Genomic DNA, 19,609 nt, shown 5'->3' on the forward strand with positions numbered 1-19,609 from the left:
CTATGGATTTTTAAATATGGGTGAATAAATTACATTTACAAAAGAAAGATGAGGTTAGAGAAGCGACAAAGAAAACCTATGTAAACACATTTAAAAAACAGAACTTGTACCTCAGATGATACTGGCGATTGTGGTGACATATTAGCATTATCACTGTCTTGCTAAAATATAAAAATAAAAACATGAAACATGAAATTAAAATATGAATGATGATTCAGACATGTAAAAGGAAAACTGAAACTACTAAAGAAGGATCTGGAAAATACCATCCACCACCTTGCCAAAGTGTGGTCTGTAGACCAGTAGCATCAGCATCTTCTGGAAGCTTGTTAGAAATGCAGAATCTCAGGCCCCACCCAAGACCTACTGAATCAGAATCTGTATTTCAGTAAAATCCCCAGGTGATTCATAAGCAATTTAGAGTTTATAACCAGTGTCTACTTACATCAAATATTTTCTTACAAGTGTATTTCCTTTAAATATTACTAATGAAAAACCTTTCTATATTTCTTAGGAAATAGCCACACTTTAAGATTAATTCCTGATAAGAAATGGCAGCAATATATTCTAATGTGAGACAGACACATGGACGCATGCAAAAATTCCATCACCCCAAATAATAACATTTATCTGGAAAATTACGTTTATCTAATATAAGCTTAGAAATAATGACAAAGAACTGAACTGCATAAAATACTACTAAATGGTTCATGTTTTTTCTCAATAACTACTACTAAACAAATACAAAAATCTTAACATTTAACCTTGAATATACATACAAGGTAAAGTATACATTCATCATCAACAAATGATTACTGACTGTCTCCTATATGTCAGACACTGGTGGTAGACCCTGGGAATATTGAAACTTAGTAAAATATCATCCACTCAAGGATCTCTCAGTCTAGGGGGGAAAATAGATTCATTTACAGAAGCAATACAAACTTCTCAGAACAATAACAGAGCTATGCATGACATATTATTATTAGGCACAGATAAGGGATACTTGGGGAAATGGTGGGGCTGATAAGTAAAGGCAAGTTTCCTGAGAAACTAAAAACTGAGTAGATGTTTAACAATATTCCAATATGAGAGGACAACAAGGACAAAGGCACAGAAACAATAAATGTAAGGATGAGTGCAGAAAACCTTGTGCTGTGCTGTTCTTAGTAGAAAACCTATAGTTCCATATTTTTGAAGAGTATGGTGAAAGGAAGGTAAATCGTGAATTGAGGCTGATGTGGGAAGCCGAAGCTTGATCAAGAAGAACCCTGAATTTACCTTCTAAGTGATGAGACAGAGAAGGTTTCTAAGCAAGGGAACGGCCTGATCATATTTGCATTCTTTGAAACAATCATTGGCAGCAGAGAGGAAAATGGATTGGAGAAAAGGAGATTGAGTATGCTATTGCAGTAGTACAGGCCAGAAATGATAAGGGCTTGTGCCAGAGCAGAAATGCAGGTGGGGAATGTATTCAAAATATTTCTGTATCCAGAAAAAAAGAGAGTAGGTTTTGGTAACTGATTAGATATTGAAGCATGCAGGACCAAAGTGGATTAAACATAAAAAGGAACAAAGAAATCATCCAAGCTGAACCTCGAACCTACAGTACAACACACACTTTTTGGGTGATTCCATATCGTAAAATTAAAAGAGTTTTCAGAAGTCCTCCCAAGTATCCAACATCAAATTAATTACCAATCTGTCCAAACTAAAGTACATAGAGTTACTTAAGTATTTATGGTGATGAGATTGTATCATTTAAAAAATGCCAGGCTGTTGTACAAGTTAAAATGATGAGGTAGAAAAATTTATAGTAATGCTCAAATTGTAGAAATCTAATTTTAAATGTTAAAATAGTATACAGAGTTGTGAAAAGAGATTAGTAAGTTCCAAAGGAAAAATCTCAATTGACCACCATGCTGATTTAAGAAGATAAAATATGCAAGAATTTTAGTTACAGTTTTAATATAAATGTTAATAAAATTCTAAGACCAAACTACTAAGAACATGTGGAAATTATATAATCAAATTAATAACAGTCTAATCATGCTAATTTTTTTATTATTGGAGAAAACCCACACATTAAATCAATAACAAGATGATTATATTTTACCCTGATTGAGCCAATTACATATGAAAATAAATGTTTTAGATAATTGCTAATATTACTCTCTTTTCTCACCTCATTGTTTTCATTGCCACTTGAACTCTTCCTTGATGATTTATACTGAAAAATATTTAAAACACATACTTTATTTTTCCTTAGACACAAATTTTCTAACTAGTAAATTATATATAAGGTTTATTCACATTTTGATACTTTTAAATTATCTAAATTATACGTAAAATGTAAATTGTATGTAAATATATTTAAACTTTTTAATTTCATAACCATTTTAAACAGTCCTACTACTTACTAATAGCTAACACAAATAGTACTTTCACCATGCAAGGCATTGTTCTAAGTACATACATCAAGTAACATTTATTTCCTAAACCAATCTATTTCCCATTCATTCAGGTTTGCTGAGTCTTGTCTTAAATCCTCCTTTTTCTTAATCCACTATATACAAAACATCAGGTCAGTTCTTTCTGAAAAGTCTCTCAGACTTCTGAATTCTCTCAACTATTAAACTATTAGTCTATTCTAGGCCTTATTACCTCATGCTTAGTCTGCAATTTTACCATTCAAAAATGTCATTAATTTTTAAGAAACCTATTGATTTTAGGTTAAGAAATACTACATTACATGTATATATTGACTATACAATAATAGTAACAGTGATAATAGCTAACACTTATACTAGTGCTTACTATTAATATATACTTTGCACTGACTGAAGTGTCTTATACGTATGGACCCACTTAATCTTAACAACTCTGAGGTAAATACTATTATCTCCATTTTATACAAGGAACAGAGGTAATATGCTTAATATCATAAATGCTGGAATGTAAAAAGTGCTTTTACTAGGATCAATAATCAAGGTAATATAGTTTTGACACATGGCATCTGGTGTCATCACTTCATGGGAAATAGATGGGGAAACATTGGAAACAGTGTCAGACTTTATTTTGGGGGGCTCCAAAATCACTGCAGATGGTGATTGCAGCCAGGAAATTAAAAGACACTTACTCCTTGGAAGAAAAATTATAAAAGAGAGCATACTGAAAAGCAGAGACATTACTTTGCCAACAAAGGTCCATCTAGAAAAGGCTATGGTTTTTCCAGTATTCATGTATGGATGTGAAAGTTGGACTGTGAAGAAAGCTGAGCGCCAAAGAATTGATGCTTTTGAACTGTGGTGTTGGAGAAGACTCTTGAGAGTCCCTTGGACTGCAAGGAGATCCAACCAGTCCATTCTAAAGGAAATTAGTCCTGGGTGTTCATTGGAAGGACTGATGCTGAAGCTGAAACTCTAATACTTTGACCACTTCATGTGAAGAGTTGACTCATTGGAAAAGACCCTGATGCTGGAAGGGATTGAGGGCAGGAGGAGAAGGGGATGACAGAGAATGAGGTGGCTGGATGGCATCACTGACTCGATGGACGTGAGTTTGAGTGAACTCCAGGAGATGGTGATGGACAGGGAGGCCTGGCGTGCTGCGATTCATGGGGTCGCAAAGAGCCAGACACGACTGAGCAACTAAACTGAACTGAACTGAACTTAAAGTTCTTCTGATTCCTCCATCACATAAATTTTCCTGCAAATCAGTGGTAGATTGACCTTTTTCAAAACATTAACTCCAGATTTCTCTGCTGGCATTCAAGGTTCCATTTAATGCCCCCCTTTACTTATGCAGAATTATCTTCCAAAACTCTTCGAAAAACAGATAACCTACCTGGTAACTCATCCACAAACTGGAGGATGAACAGTATCAGGGATTATAAATATAAGACCTAAACTCCTCTACTGTCTCTCCTGTGGCTTACAAAAACTATCAGTAATCTACCAAAGTGTTCTTGGCAGCCAATCCCAGACAAAGCCTCAATACACTTTCAACCCAGTGTTCCAGATAGCCATCGAACAGAGCTGGCATGTGTGAATATACCTATTTTCCACCCTTAAACATGATGTCACTGATGGCACTTGTTCTATTTCAATAATAGAGTGACACCTGGAGAGTGAACACCAGGACCCCAAGAAAGCATCAGTCATAATATTGAAGAAGAAACTCATGGACGTCAAAACAGGGGCACTGCCCAAGCTTGTTACTGCTGCTGGATTTCACCTCTAAAGGCACTGTTGAAGAGTTTCAAAAAGGTTTTCAAAAAGGTATTACAAGCATGTCACTGGAGTTTCTATGCTTAAATGCTTTTTAACTACTGCCTTTCTTAAAAGGAACTCAAACATGAGCAGTTATACAAGTACCCACTGAAGAGGACACAGTGTGCATTCCTGACCATGACTACCTTTGCCCAAAAGCCCTGATCTTTACTGAATCCTTTCATATTTTAATTGAGAATTAACACCTGATAAAAGATGACTAGTAGAAAAACAAACCAAACACAAAAGAATGACATTTTAGTAAATAATAAGCTAATTAAGTCTGGAGAAATAAATACAGAAATACATGCAGGTCAAGAAGCAACAGTTAGAACTGGAAATGGAACAACAGACTGGTTCCAAATCAGGAAAAGAGTACGTCAAGGCTGTATATTGTCACCCTGCTTATTTAACTTATATGCAGATTACATCATGCGAAATGTCAGGCTGCATGAAGCACAAGCTGGAATCAAGATTGCCAGGAGAAATATCAATAACCTCAAATATGCAGATGACACCACCCTTATGGCAGAAAGCGAAGAAGAACTAAAGAGTCTCTTGATGAAAGTGTAAGAGAAGAGTGAAAAAGTTGGCTTAAAGCTCAACATTCAGAAAACTAAGATCATGGCACCTGGTCCCATCACTTCATGGCAAATAGATGGGGAAACAATGGAAACAGTGACAGACTTTATTTTCTTGGGCTCCAAAATCACTGCAGATGGTGACTGCTGCCATGAAATTAAAAGATGCTTGTTCCTTGGAAGAAAAGCTATGACCAACCTAGACAGCATATTAAAAACCAGAGACATTACTTTGCCAACAAAGGTCCATCTAGTTAAAGCTATGGTTTTTCCAGTAGTCATGTATGGATGTGAGAGATGGATCATAAAGCTGAGCACTGAAGAACTGATGTTTTTGAACTGGGGTATTGGAGAAGACTCTTGAGTCCCTTGGACCGCAAGGAGATCCAACCAGTCAATCCTAAAGGAAATCAGTCCTGAATATTCATTGGAAGGACTGATGCTGAAGCTGAAACTCTGGTACTTGGCCCACCTCATGTGAAAAAGTGACTCATTGGAAAAGACCCTGATGCTGAGAAAGATTGAAGGCAGGAGAAGGGGACGCCAGAGGATGAGATGGTTGGATGGCATCACTGACTCGATGGAAATGAGTTTGAGTAAGCTCCAAGAGTTGGTGATGGACAGGGAAGCCTGGCAAGCTGCGGTCCATGGGGTCGCAAAGAGTTGGACCTAACTGAGCGACTGGACTGAACTGAACTGAAGTCTGGAGAAGGGTATGGCAATCCACTCCAGCTCTTGCCCGGAGAATCCCATGGACAGAGGAGTCTGGTGGGCTATAGTCCGTGGGGTCGCAAAGAGTTGGACACGACTGAGTGAATCACACACACACATACACACACACACACACACACTAATTAAGTATACACTCTGTGGCAAGTACTGTTTTAAGCACTTTACATTATTCATTAAATAATTCAGTAGCTACAATAATCCTATGAAGGAAGATACCAAAAGAGTCATTTGAAGATAAAATAAAAATAATAAGCTCAGCAAGATTAGGTAATTTACCAAATTTACCAAAGTCACTCAATTAGATATCTAAATGAGAACTGGAACCAAAGTGGTTTGATTTCTGAGGACAAGGCTCTTAACCACTGTGCTATACTCTCATCCCTAAATCCTAAATGATTAGTAGGGATTTTTCAGGAATAAGAAAATGAGCATGCTCAAAAGGAGAGCACAAAGGAAAAAAAGTTCAGCCTAGGAAAAAGTCAAAGAGTTGCTAATGAGACTGTGTCAGGTAATAGAACTTAGGTAAAGATGGACATGATGCTTTTAAAAAGTCCATATCTTGTTATTGCTAATGAGGAGCCAATAAACAATTTTAAGCCAGGGATTTCTCTACAAACTGTGAAACTAGAGAAAGTGGAACCATTAAGAAGTTATTATTAACACAAGTGCCAATAAAAGAAAGAATATGGGTTCCAACACAAGCAAGGGCAGTAGATATGGAGAAGGGGTAATGAACTGGAGAAAGATGTATAGTTAGCATTCTGGTGAACAAGTAGGTGAGGAGAAAGAAAGAGAGCAAGATCAAGGAAGACTGAGGTACAGAGCTTAGAAAACTGGGTGGGTAATACTGCTATTAACTAAAATAAAGAATAGAGAGGAGGAACAAGTTCCATGGTGGTGGGATGGGACAGGGAGACACGATGGATATGAAACACATGGTATCCAGACAGTTAGAAACACAGGTACAGAGACAAGTGAAAAAAAGTTATGAGATGTAAATTTAGACCCAGGAGAATATGAGGCATCTGAAATCATAAAAGCTTCAGAGAGAAGGAAAGAGGATGAGACCCTAAAAGCAAGTAAGAGAAAAATCAAAAGAAAAGTTAGCCAGGAGTATCAGAAAGAAAAAGGAAGAATCAGGGAAGGAAAATGAGGAAGAAACCAAGCAAGGGGTTTTGAGAAGAAAGAGGTCTCATCACTGTCAAACGCTAAACTGAATTTTGCCATTAGTAGGTATGTTACGCTCCAGTGAGGCTATTTCGGAGAAGGCAATGGCACCCCACTCCAGTACTCTTGCCTGGAAAATCCCATGGACGGAGGAGCTTGGTAGGCTGCAGTCCATGGAGTTGCTGAGAGTCGGGGACAGGACACGACTGAGCGACTTCACTTTCACTTTTCACTTTCATGCATTGGAGTAGGAAATGGCAACCCACTCCAGTGTTCTTGCCTGGAGAATTCCAGGGACGGGGGAGCTTGGTGGGCTGCCGTCTATTGGGTCGCACAGAGTCAGACACGACTGAAGCAACTTAGCAGCAGCAGCAGCAGCAGCAGTAGTTGGACTATTTTAATGGAGAAATGGAAGTAAAAGCTGCACTGCAGTGAGTTAAGTGAAGTGAAAGTCGCTCAGCTGTGTCCGACTCTTTGAAACCCCATGGACTGTAGCCTGCCAGGGTCCTCTATCCATGGAATTCTCCAGGCAAGAATACTGAAGTGGGTTGCCATTCCCTTCTCTAGGGGATCTTCCCAACCTGGGGATTGAACCCAGGTCTCCTGCATGGCAAGCAGATTCTTTATCGTCTGAACCACCAGGGAAGTCCAAGAATAATGGAGTGGGTAGCCTATCCCTTCTCCAGGAGATCTTCCCAACCCAGGGATCAAACCAGGGTCTTCTGCATTGCAGGTGGATTCTTTACCAGCTGAGCTACCAGGAAAGCCCACAGTGAGTTAAGTAGTGATCAAAAACTGCAGATCTAGCAAAGGTAAGTTGGTCCCAGAAGAAAGCAAAGAAACAAGGCAACAGCTGTTTGGGAATCAGGGATAACGGTAGAGGTCTGAGCACATTTATAAGATGGAAGGTAAAGAGACAGGACATAGAAGAGTGAGCAGATAATTGATAAAGGAAAGAAACAACAGAGGATGATGCAGTCAAAAACTTGATGAGACTTGTATTATTGTTACTCAAGTACTATTCTTATTTAAAATATCCATTATACACAAAAACTTAGAAAGATACTTGTTTTGCATTACTGTACATATTTAAATATCCTAAAACTCAAAACTGAATATATACAGAGATTTAAAATATTCTGTAAGTCCAAATTCTTACTAATTCACCTCAGCTGTCCTCAATTAATATTAGTTTGAAAAACTGAAGTTTTATTAATTCTAAATTCAAATACTATACAATAAAGGCCTATTTAGGAAACAAAGATCAGTTCGTTCATCTCTGAAGCTCATATTAACTTCACAGGAAAGACAGTACTAAACATGGTCAGAGAAAATACGAAAATATTTTCCTTCATGTTAAGCCTAATTAAAATATCATACTATATTTACAAATTAAATAGGTATTCTAAGAGTCATAATGCTTTATCACAAAAGTAATGAGATACATTTAAAGACAAATATATTTGGCATTTAAATAAATCAAATAATCCTTCATGTTGATGTATGGCAAAACCAATACAATAAAGTAATTAGCCTCTAATTAAAATAAATAAATTTATATTAAAATAAATAAATAAAATTATGTTAAAAAACTAATTTAGCACAGTTATCTAGTGTTTTTAACTTTATTTAGAAAAGAATCATCAAATGCATTTAGAAATTTGTATTGTCATTCCTACAAGAAATGAAAACTACTAATTTACATTGAACATTATCAACAAAAGGTTAAATTTTCATACTTTGTTTATATACTAACACATTTCTCTAAGATTTTCTTTTTTAAGGTAATGTATTTTCTGGAATATCTTTACTTTGAGAAATGCAGTGATTGTATTTCAGTAACAATGACATTAAATTTTATTTACTAGAATAGTAATCTGAACAAGGGTGGCCAAGAGTCTAAAAGAGTTAACATGACTCTCCTACAATGATCTACTTACTCATATAGTCTGACCTAAATTATCTTCTTAATCACATCATCTGGCCAATTATGTTGAAACATTTTTTAATTTCATTTCAGGGGCTTACCTGAAAAACATACCTCCCCAAACCAGTCCCAGCAACTAAGAAACCGGAGAGCTAGAGTTTACACACACACATTTTCAATAAATCTCCTAAATAACAGCATCATGAATAATTTATCATGGGACACAAACAAAGAAATCCTGTGGTTCAGTCATTTATATGTGCTGAGGTAAAGTTGCACAAAAGCTCTATGTTTCATAACAAAGCAAAGTTAAAGGAGCCATCACTGAGTGAGTTTAGTGATAATTTGATATGTAACTCTATAGTCAAGGTGAAGTCGCTCAGTCATGTCCGACTCTTTGCAACCCTGGGGACTGTAGCCTACCAGGCTCCTCCATCCATGGGATTCTCCAGGCAAGAATACTGGAGTGGGTTGCCATTTCCTTCTCCAGGGAATCTTCCCGACCCAGGGATCGAACCCAGGTCTCCCGCATTGGAGGCAGACGCTTTAACCTCTGAGCCACCAGGGAAGCCATTTCTATAGTAGTATACATTAAAGACTTACTCATAAGATATAATATTGAACTTAATTTAGATATATAGTTAATCTCTATAGTAGTAATTAAGTTCAATATTATATCTTATGAGTAAGCCTTTTGATTCCTGAGGGATAAGTGATTAAAAGAAATTTTCTTTTTGAAAGAAAGAAACTTCACAGAAATTGATGATATTTTAATCATGAAAATATTGGCAAATCTGAATAACACTTTTGACTTCACTTAGTAATATCTCAATTTTACAGTTTTTTTTAACATCTTAGGAAAAAATTGTTGACATTCAATTTTTTACAGTGTCCTAACACTGACATCTTCTGACTATTGAGGAGAACTACATAATTGCTTAAAACATTTCCAGTAATTTAAGCTTATCTTTGCACCTACTTTATTAACTATAGTAGAAATTCACATTTGTTGAATGATGATTATGGACTCTTCAAATATTATCTTATTTGATCCCTTAGCAGCTTATAAAATGGTAATATTATGGAAGGTATACTTAAGCCATAGAAAACAAAATATTAAACAAAAATTATTCTAATTAAATCAAACAACTATTTTTTAAGTTTCACTGAGGCTTCCATTAAGACTTTTATTGAGAGTTTTACTTGAGTTACAATAAATTAAAAACACAAAAGTGTTCATTTGGTATTAGGCTATCCACAGTAGATCAACAGGCAGCACAGCATAGGCTCTGGGTTCAATGAACTCAGACGTCTGTTATCCTAAGTGACCTGGAGCATATTACTTAGCCTCTCTGTGCTTTAATTTGCCCATCTATAAAGTAAACATGGTAATAAACGTACTTACTCATAGGGTTGTTATAAAGATTAAATGAGTTGATATTTGTAAAGTAAGTACTTAGAACAGTGCCTGGCACTTACTAACTGCCATATGTAAGTATTTTGACAAACAGAATCTGTATGCTTTTACTATACTAACGATCAAATAAATATCAAATCTCTTTTATTAGTTAAAAATATTAAAATTTATACCACATCATCAGTTATTCATCAAGTTTTATCTGTTAACAAATTTCTTTTAGTGCCTTTATTCAAGTTCCATAAACAAAAAGAGGGGACTTTAAATTAATAAATGCCAGAATGTAAATATAACTACAGATTTGTAAAGGCTTTTGACCAGGGTTCTATCTAGAATGTCTTTCCCTTTTTCCCTGTGTCTTTTATTTCTTCATTATCTCTCATATTGACCAGGTAACATGAGGCTCATTAAAAGGATCCAGTAATTATTTGTTGACAGCATAAACTTACACAGACTAAGACATATAACATTTTTGTTTTGGGCATATGATACTACTTCCAAATATATGTTACACCTCCATAAAAAGAAAACTGATCAATGTGCATAGAGATTCACTTTTATCAAACTGATAACAGCATGAAATAAGAACTACGTACTTATATATGTATTTATTATTAGACAAAATTAGGTTTGGGGAAACAGAAAAAGTTCACAAAGACAACAAAATTTGCTGAATAGAGCAGGAACTTCTTTTCACTGTTCATTTGAATCAGAAATCCCAATAACAAATTCAAGAGTACTCCAATTCTAATGACTGGTCACTATAAATACAGCAGACTTGAATCACAAATAGACAAAAAATATTACAATGTTTACGAAGGTGTATGCAACGAAATTTCATTAAAATTCTGCTAACTAGAAATTTGAGATAATTCAGATGGCCCGAGCCTTTAATTGAGCCAAAATGAAACATCATCCTAAGAAATATATTAAGGTAATAAGAAAATGGGGGAGAGGCTTTTTAGAATAATATAAATAGCATTTATTTACATTGAAACAGTTAAACGCTAATTGTGAAAATGTGTCAACTCTTTATTGAAACAAACTCAATGAAAGACCTTTTTTAGGCAATTCTTTTAAAACATTATTACATATTGCTACAACAATCAATGTAGTAAACATTCATATTTCTTGTAAAGTATCTGGCAAATCACAATTCACTCTGATCTACTCTTAATTATTTTGAATTGCTGAAATTTTATGGAAATAACTGGATCATATAATTATACCACATGCATGTAGGAAATCAAGATAACACATTTAGTATATCTAACTAGAGAGTTATATTCTGTCATATTAATGTAAAACAAAATGGATAAAATCAAAACTAATAAGTACAAAGTACATTTTATAATTGAATAAAGTACCTTAAAATATTCTTTTCTAATCTGTTTACTCCGCCTCCTTTCTTCACTCTGCCAGATTATCGGGTGAGATTCTGGCCATTGCTGCTCATCTGTTTGATCCTTTTGATTTTCTAAGGGCTGTAAAAAGATAATTTCTTTTAATGAGATAAATGGTAAAAAAAAATATTAGATATAACAGCAATTTAATTTCTTCTTACCTGCCATATGAGGGGTGATAATGGTGAATTAACGTCATCTGCTGAGACACTAAAAAATTAAAAATGCCTTAATATTTAAAATATTTAGAATTACTCTTAAGTATACATTATTAACATTATAAAGTTATCAGTTTTTTCTTTTTACCAGAAATCTAAAGAATTTACCCATGCCTATGCTTTGAACTAATAACATAAAACTTTTATAAAATGTATTCAATTCCGAATAACTTATGCTCCTTTAAAAAACATCAAAATGCATTTATTATTTAATCACACCCTATGCATAGAGCATTTCGGCTCTTTTGGGCTCAAAAGTAATGCAGTATCTAGAGACATATAGTCAAAATATATTAAAGGATATTTATTATATTAATTCATTAAAGTGAAAGTGAAGTCACTCAGTCATGTCCGACTCTTTCCGACCACATGGACTGTAGCCTATCAGGCTATTCCGTCCACGGGATTTTCCAGGCAAAAGTGCTGGAATGGACTGACATTTCCTTCTCCAGGGGATCTTCCCAACCCAGGAATCGAACCCAGGTCTCCCGCCCTGCAGGAAGATGCTTTACCATCTCAGCCACCAAGGAAGCTCCCAATTATCGTCTATTAATTCATTACCAAAAACTAAAAAAAATAATAATAATACAATTTCTTTAGATGATCTGCATGAAACTTCAAGTGACTTAATATAATTGGAGTTCAAAAGAACTCCAGTTGAGCCCAAAAGAAATGTAGTATCTAGAGACATATAGTCAAAAAATATTATAGGATATTTATTATATTAATTCATTACCAAAAACTAAAAAAAAAAAAAATACAATTTCTTTAGATGTTTTCCATGAAACTTCAAGTGACCTAATATAACTGGAGTTCCAAAATAATATGCTATGTGATAGGAAAGATGAAGATAAATAAAGACTTCAAATTTTCAAATTTCATGAAAACAATAAACACACAAATTTGAGAAGCACAATGAACTCCAAGCAAGAAAAAAAATGAAGAATACTACAATAAGATACATCACAATTAAATTAAAAGCAAATGATAAAGATAAAATGTAAAAAGCAGCCAGAGAAAAAAAATACACATTAGGTTCAGTGAACTGACAAGAGAGTTCTCACAGGAAACAGCACAATCCAGAAGACAGGAGAAAAACCTCTTTAAGGTACCAAAAGAAAACAAAATTATCAAATGAGAATTTTATACTAGCAAAGATATCTTTCAAAAATGAAAGTGAAATACTTTTTTTTGGCCACACCACGTGGCTTATGGGATCTTAATTCCCTGACCAGGGGTTGAACCCAGCACCATAGCAGTGAAAGCGCCAAGTTCTAACCACTGGACAACCAGGGAATTTCCAAGACTTTTTAAAACATTACAGAAACTGAAGGATTCAACATCAGCAGACCAGCAGGAAAAGTAATGCGAAAATAGTTCTTTCAGATAGAAGGAAAATGATATACATGGAAATACAGAGCTACACAAAGGAACTAAGGCTACTGGAGATGGTAATTAAAGGGGTAAAGATAGAAGACATTATTCTGATTAAATCTCTTTAAAGAAACAATTGACTATTTAAAGCAAGAATAATAACCACGTAATATCCCACATCCGAGGTCAGGGGTGGCGGCTGAGAGGAGATACCCTGTGTCCAAGGTCAGGGGCGGCAGCCCTGAGTGCCAGGCTGTGATGGCGCAGGAGCGGCCGAGAGGAGCTACCCTGCATCCGAGGTCAGGGGCAGCGGCCGGGAAGAGCTACCTCCTGCCCGAGGCCAGGGGCAGCAGCCAAGAGGAGCTACACCATGCCCAAGGTCAGGGGCAGTGGCTGAGAGGAGCAAACCCACACCCAAGGAGCAGTGGCTGCGCAGGCATAAGAGGGCCAAGAGGAGCTACTCCACGTTCAAGATCAGGAGGGGCAGCGGTGAGGAGATACCCCTCATCCAAGGTAAGGAGCAGTGGCTGCGCTTTGCTGGAGCAGCCGTGAAGAGATACCCCACGTCCAAGGTAAGAGAAACCCAAGTAAGACGGTAGGTGTTGTGGAAGGGCATCAGAGGGCAGACACACTGAAACCATACTCACAGAAAACTAGTCAATCTGATCATACTAGGACCACAGCCTTGTCTAACTCAATGAAACTAAGCCATGCCCTGGGGGGCCACCCAAGATGGGCGGGTCATGGTGGAGAGGTATGACAGAATGTGGTCCACTGGAGAAGGGAATGGCAAACCACTTCAGTATTCTTGCCTTGAGAATCCCACGAATGGTATGAAAAGGCAAAATGACAGGATACTGAAAGAGGAACTCCCCAGGTCACTAGGTGTCCAATATGCTACTGGAGATCAGTGGAGAAATAAATCCAGAAAGAATGAAGGGAGGGAGCCAAAGCAAAAACAATACCCAGTTGTGGATGTGACTGGTGAGAGAAGCAAGATCTGATGCTGTAAAGAGCAATATTGCATAGGAACCTGGAATGTTAGGTCCATGAATCAAGGCAAATCGGAAGCGGTCAAACATCGACATTCTAGGTATCAGTGAACTAAAATGGACTAGAATGGGTGAATTTAACTCAGATGACCATTATATCTACTACTGCGGGCAGGAATCCTTCAGAAGAAATGGAGTAGCCATCATGGTCAACAAAAAAGTCCGAAATCTAGTACTTGGATGCAATCTCAAAAACAACAGAATGATCTCTGTTCATTTCCAAGGCAAACCATTCAATATCATGGTAAACCAAGCCGATGCACCAACCAGTAACGCTGAAGAAACTGAAATTAAACGGTTCTATGAAGACCTATAAGACCTTTTAGAACTAACACCCAGAAAAGATGTCCTTTTCATTATAGAGGACTGGAATGCAAAAGTAGGAAGTCAAGAAACACCTGGAGTAACAGGCAAATTTGGTCTTGGAATATGGAATGAAGCAGGGCAAGGTTAATAGAGTTTTCCCAAGAGAACGCACTGGTCATAGCAAACACCCTCTTCCAACAACACAAGAGAAAACTCTACACATGGACGTCACCAGATGGTCAACACCAAAATCAGATTGATTATATTCTTTGCAGCCAAAGATGGAGAAGCTCTATACAGTCAGCAAAAACAAGACCAGGAGCTGACTGTGGCTCAGATCATGAACTCCTTATTGCCAAATTCAGACTGAAATTGAAAAAAGTAGGGAAAACCACTAGACCATTCAGGTATGACCTAAATCAAATTCCTTATGATTGCACAGTGGAAGTGAGAAATAGATTTAAGGGCCTAGATCTGATAGATGCGTGCCTGATGAACTATGGAATGAGGTTTGTGACACTGTACAGGAGACAGGGATCAAGACCATCCCCATGGAAAAGAAATGCAAAAAAGCAAAATGGTTGTCTGGGGAGGCTTTACAAATAGCTGTGAAAAGAAGAGAAGTGAAAAGCCAAGGAGAAAAGGAAAGATATAAGCATCTGAATGCAAAGTTCCAAAGAATAGCAAGGAGAGATAAGAAAGCCTTCTTCGGCGATCAATGCAAAGAAATAGAGGAAAACAACAGAATGGGAAAGACTAGGGACCTCTTCAAGAAAATTAGAGATACCAAGGGAACATGTCATGCAAAGATGGGCTCGATAAAGGACAGAAATGGTCTGGACCTAACAGAAGCAGAAGATATTAAGAAGAGGTGGCAAGAATACATGGAAGAACTGTACAAAAAAGATCTTAACGACCAAGATAATCACGATGGTGTGATCACTCACCTAGAGCCAAACATCCTGGAATGAGAAGTCAAGGTGGGACTTAGAAAGCATCACTACGAACAAAGCTAGTGGAGGTGATGGAATTCCAGTAGAGCTATTTCAAATCCTGAAAAATGATGCTGTGAAAGTGCTGTAGTCAATATGCCAGCAAATTTGGAACACTCAGCAGTGGCCACAGGACTGGAAAAGCTCAGTTTTCATTCCAATCCCAAAGAAAGGCAATGCCAAAGAATGCCCAAACTATCATACAATTGCACTCATCTCACATGCTAGTAAAGTAATGCTCAAAATTCTCCAAGCCAGGCTTCAGCAATATGTGAACCGTGAACTTCCTGATGTTCAAGCTGGTTTTAGAAAAGGCAGAGGAACCAGAGATCAAATTGCCAACATCTGCTGGATCATGGAAAAGCAAGAGAGTTACAGAAAAACATCTACTTCGTCTTTATTCACTATGCCAAAGCCTTTGACTGTGTGGATCACAATAAACTGTGGAAAACTCTGAGAGAGATGGGAATACCGGACCACCTGACCTGCCTCTTGAGAAACTTGGATGCAGATCAGGAAGCAACAGTTAGAACTAGACATGGAATAAACAACTGGTTCCAAACAGGAAAAGGAGTACGTCAAGGCTGTATATTGTCACCTTGCTTATTTAACTTCTATGCAGAGTACATCATGAGAAATGCTCGGCTGGAGGAAACACAAGCTGGAATCAAGATTGCCAGGAGAAATATCAATAACCTCAGATATGCAGATGACACCACCGTTATGGCAGAAAGTGAAGGGGAGCTAAAAAGCCTCTTGATGAAAGTGAAAGAGGAGAGTGAAAAAGTTGACTTTAAGCTCAACATTCAGAAAACAAAGATCATGGCATCTGGTCCCATCACTTCATGGGAAATAGATGGGGAAACAGTGGCAATAGTGTCAGACTTTATTTTTTTGGGCTCCAGGATCATTGCAGATGGTGACTGCAGCTATGAAATTAAAAGATGCTTACTCCTTGGAAGGAAAGTTATGACCAACCTAGATAGCATATTGAAAAGCAGAGACATTACTTTGCCAACAAAGGTCCGTCTAGTCAAGGCTATGATTTTTCCAGTAGTCATGTATAGATGTGAGAGTTGGACTGTGAAGAAAGCTCAGTGCCGAAGAATTGATGCTTTTGAAGTGTGGTGTTGGAGAAGAAGACTCTTGAGAGTCCCTTGGACTGCAAGGAGATCCAACCAGTCCGTTCTAAAGGAGATCAGTCCTGGGTGGTTTTGGAAGGAATGATGCTGCAGCTGAAACTCCACTACTTTGGCCACCTGATGCGAAGACTTGACTCATTGGAAAAGACTCTGATGCTGGGAGGGTTTGGGGGCAGGAGGAAAAGGGGACAACAGAGGATGAGATGGCTGGATGGCATCACCAACTCGATGGATGTGAGTTTGAGTGAACTCCGGGAGTTGATGATGGACAGGGAGGCCTGGCATGCTGCGATTCATGGGTTCGCAAAGAGTCGGACACAACTGAGTGACTGAACTGAACTGAATGATGTTAACACAAATGTAAAACATATGGCAACAATACTGCAAAGGCCAGGAGGGAAGAAATAGAAGTAACTCTTGTTCTTATCCAATATATACATGGCATAATAGCACTTAAAGGTAGACTGTCATAAATTACATATACTTTAAACTCTAAAACAATCACTAACATAACAACTAGTTATGTCTAATAAGCCCACAACAGAGATAAATAGGAATTTAAAAATATAATTTAAAAGACAGGAGAAAAAGAGGGAAGATATCTAAAAATAATGCATAAGACAAAAATTAAACACCTAGTAATACAGTAGACTTAAATCCATTAATACAAGCAGTTTCAATTAAATATTAAAAATCCTAACAGTGCAATTAAAAATCAGATTGTCAGATTTGATAGAAAAGATACTACCATATGCTAACAACAAGAAACTGCCTTTCTCCATAAAGACACAAATAGGTTAAATATAAAAGGAAGAAGAAAGATATATCATATAAACACTAAGAAAGAAACTAAACTAGAAGAAAGCTGAGATAACTATATAATATCAGGGAAGTATACTTCAGAGCAAAGAATATAACCAGGGGACTTCCCTGGTGGTCCAATGGTTAAGAGTCTGTGCATCCCTTGAAGTGGGCATGGGTTTGATCCCTGATTGAGGAACTAAGACCCTGTACACCACACACAAACACGCCACCCTAACCAGAAATATTTAAAAAGTCATTTTATAATGACAAAGATAAAAATTCACCAAAAGGACATTATAATCCTAAACATTTATGTATTTAATAACAGCTTTAGAATATATGAAGGAAAAATGAAAGAACTTTAAAGAGCAAGACAAATCCACAGTGTTGGAAATTTCAAATAGTCTCCTCTTACTAATTGATAAAAACAACACTGTAATGCACCCAGGTGGTGGTGGGGTGGTGAAGACAAACAATGAACAAATAAAGAAGTCTGAGATATAAATAATAAAGTACTGAGAAAAAAAAAAGTATATATTTACAATGTCAGACAGTACTAAGTTCTGTGGAGAAAAGTAAAGCAGGGTATGCAAAAAGGGAAAAAGGAATGGGGAAGGGATGCTCTTTTATCTAAGTTGTCCAGGGAATCTCTTGCTGAAGCAATAAAAGTTGAGCAGAAACGTAAAGACAAGGGAATAAGCCATATGATTTTCTGAGAGGAAATCATTTCAATAGAGGCAAAAGCTTTGAAAGGGTGGGAAACTTGGTGTATTGGGAGTCAACAAGGAGGCCAGTATAACTAGAGAAGGACTAACAAGCAGGAAGAATAAGGCAAGAGGAACACAGTAGGGAGCCAAATAATGCAGAAGTTCACAAGTCCTTAAAGGACCCTGGTTTTTATTCTGAATGAAATGAGAGATCATTAGAAAATTCTGAAGAACGACATGATGATATTTACATTTTAAAAATATCAAACTGATTCTTGTTTTTTTTTTTTTAATTGAAAACAGACTAGAGAAAAGCAAAGATGGAAAGGAGACTTGGTAGAAGGCTGTTAGAACTGAAGTAAGAGATTTCTAGGGCTGGGGTGATAGGTGTGGAAGTGGTAAGACATGATCAGATTCTGGGCATATTTTGAAGGTAGAGTCAGCAGGATTTCCTAAAGGATTAGTTATGGAATGTGAAAGAAAGTGACAAGTTACAGATGACTCTGAGGTCTTTGAGCTGAGCAACTATTAATAGAAGGATGAAGCTGACATTTTCTGAAATGGGGAAAAATGTAAGAAGAGTTAAGTTTTGAGGGACAAAGTGAATGATTAAAAGTGCTATTTGGGAAAGTTAAGTCTCAAATGCATCATACATCCTAGTGGAGCTGTTGAGTAGGTTAACAGGCAATGCAACTCTGCTCTGTGTGTGTGTATGTATATACATACATATGTACACAGAAATACACAATGCACATTGTCATATAGAAAACTGGTTTAAGGGGAAAATACCAAAATATTAAGACTTGTCATCTCTGGGGAGCAGGATAATAGATGATTCTTTTTTCCCTTATGACAAAATTTTCCTATTTTTAAACAAAATTCTTATAAACAGGAAAAAACTAAAATTTTGTTTTGTTTTTAAAGAAGAAATTAGGTGACTGTTCTGAAAATGAGAATAGCGACCGTAAGAGTTCTGTAAAGAAAAGGCCAAGATTGAAAATCACTATTTTGAAGTTTGGGTAATTGGGGCTTTCTCAAGAGAATGTTAGGAACCTGGTGAGGAAGCTTAAGATAGAAATGAAAGAAACTGACAATGTATGGAAAAAAGTACTATAATATTGTAAAGTAATTAGCCTCCAATTAAAATAAATTAAAAAAAGAAAGAAACTGAGAAGGAAGGTAATAACAGAAACTTCAAGGACAAAAACATGTAAGATAAAGAATCAGTATTCAAAAAGGGAGAGAGTGGGTTAAATCCAGTTTAACGCAGAAGATATAGAAGATGAGGGCTCAATCCCTGGGTCAGGAAGATCTCCTGGAGAAGGAAATGGCAATCCATTCCAGTATTCTTGCCAGAAGAATCCCATGGACAGAGGAGCCTGGTGGGCTACAATCCATGGGGTCACAAAGAGTTGGACATGACTGAGTGAGCACACACATGCACACAAGTGAAATTTGAGACAGATGAATGTTTCTCGATTTGGATATAAAAAGTTATCTTATGCCTGAACTGAAT

The 19,609-nt window shown here is 36.8% G+C and overlaps 1 protein-coding gene across 1 annotated transcript in view; it reads right to left on the reverse strand.

Moving 5' to 3' along the window:
* LRCH2 (leucine rich repeats and calponin homology domain containing 2) overlaps positions 1 to 19,609 on the reverse strand; it is a 106,185-nt gene that overhangs the window by 12,855 nt on the left and 73,721 nt on the right. Inside the window, exons 13-16 of the mRNA XM_040265119.1 lie at positions 11,660 to 11,708; positions 11,463 to 11,579; positions 2,186 to 2,230; positions 111 to 161 (exon numbers count right to left, since the gene is read on the reverse strand). Coding sequence (XP_040121053.1) covers positions 111 to 161; positions 2,186 to 2,230; positions 11,463 to 11,579; positions 11,660 to 11,708 — 262 coding nt within the window. The remainder of the gene's footprint in view (positions 1 to 110; positions 162 to 2,185; positions 2,231 to 11,462; positions 11,580 to 11,659; positions 11,709 to 19,609) is intronic.

Source organism: Oryx dammah, unplaced genomic scaffold (assembly GCF_014754425.2).
Source record: "Oryx dammah isolate SB20612 unplaced genomic scaffold, SCBI_Odam_1.1 HiC_scaffold_23, whole genome shotgun sequence".
NCBI lineage: Eukaryota > Metazoa > Chordata > Mammalia > Artiodactyla > Bovidae > Oryx > Oryx dammah.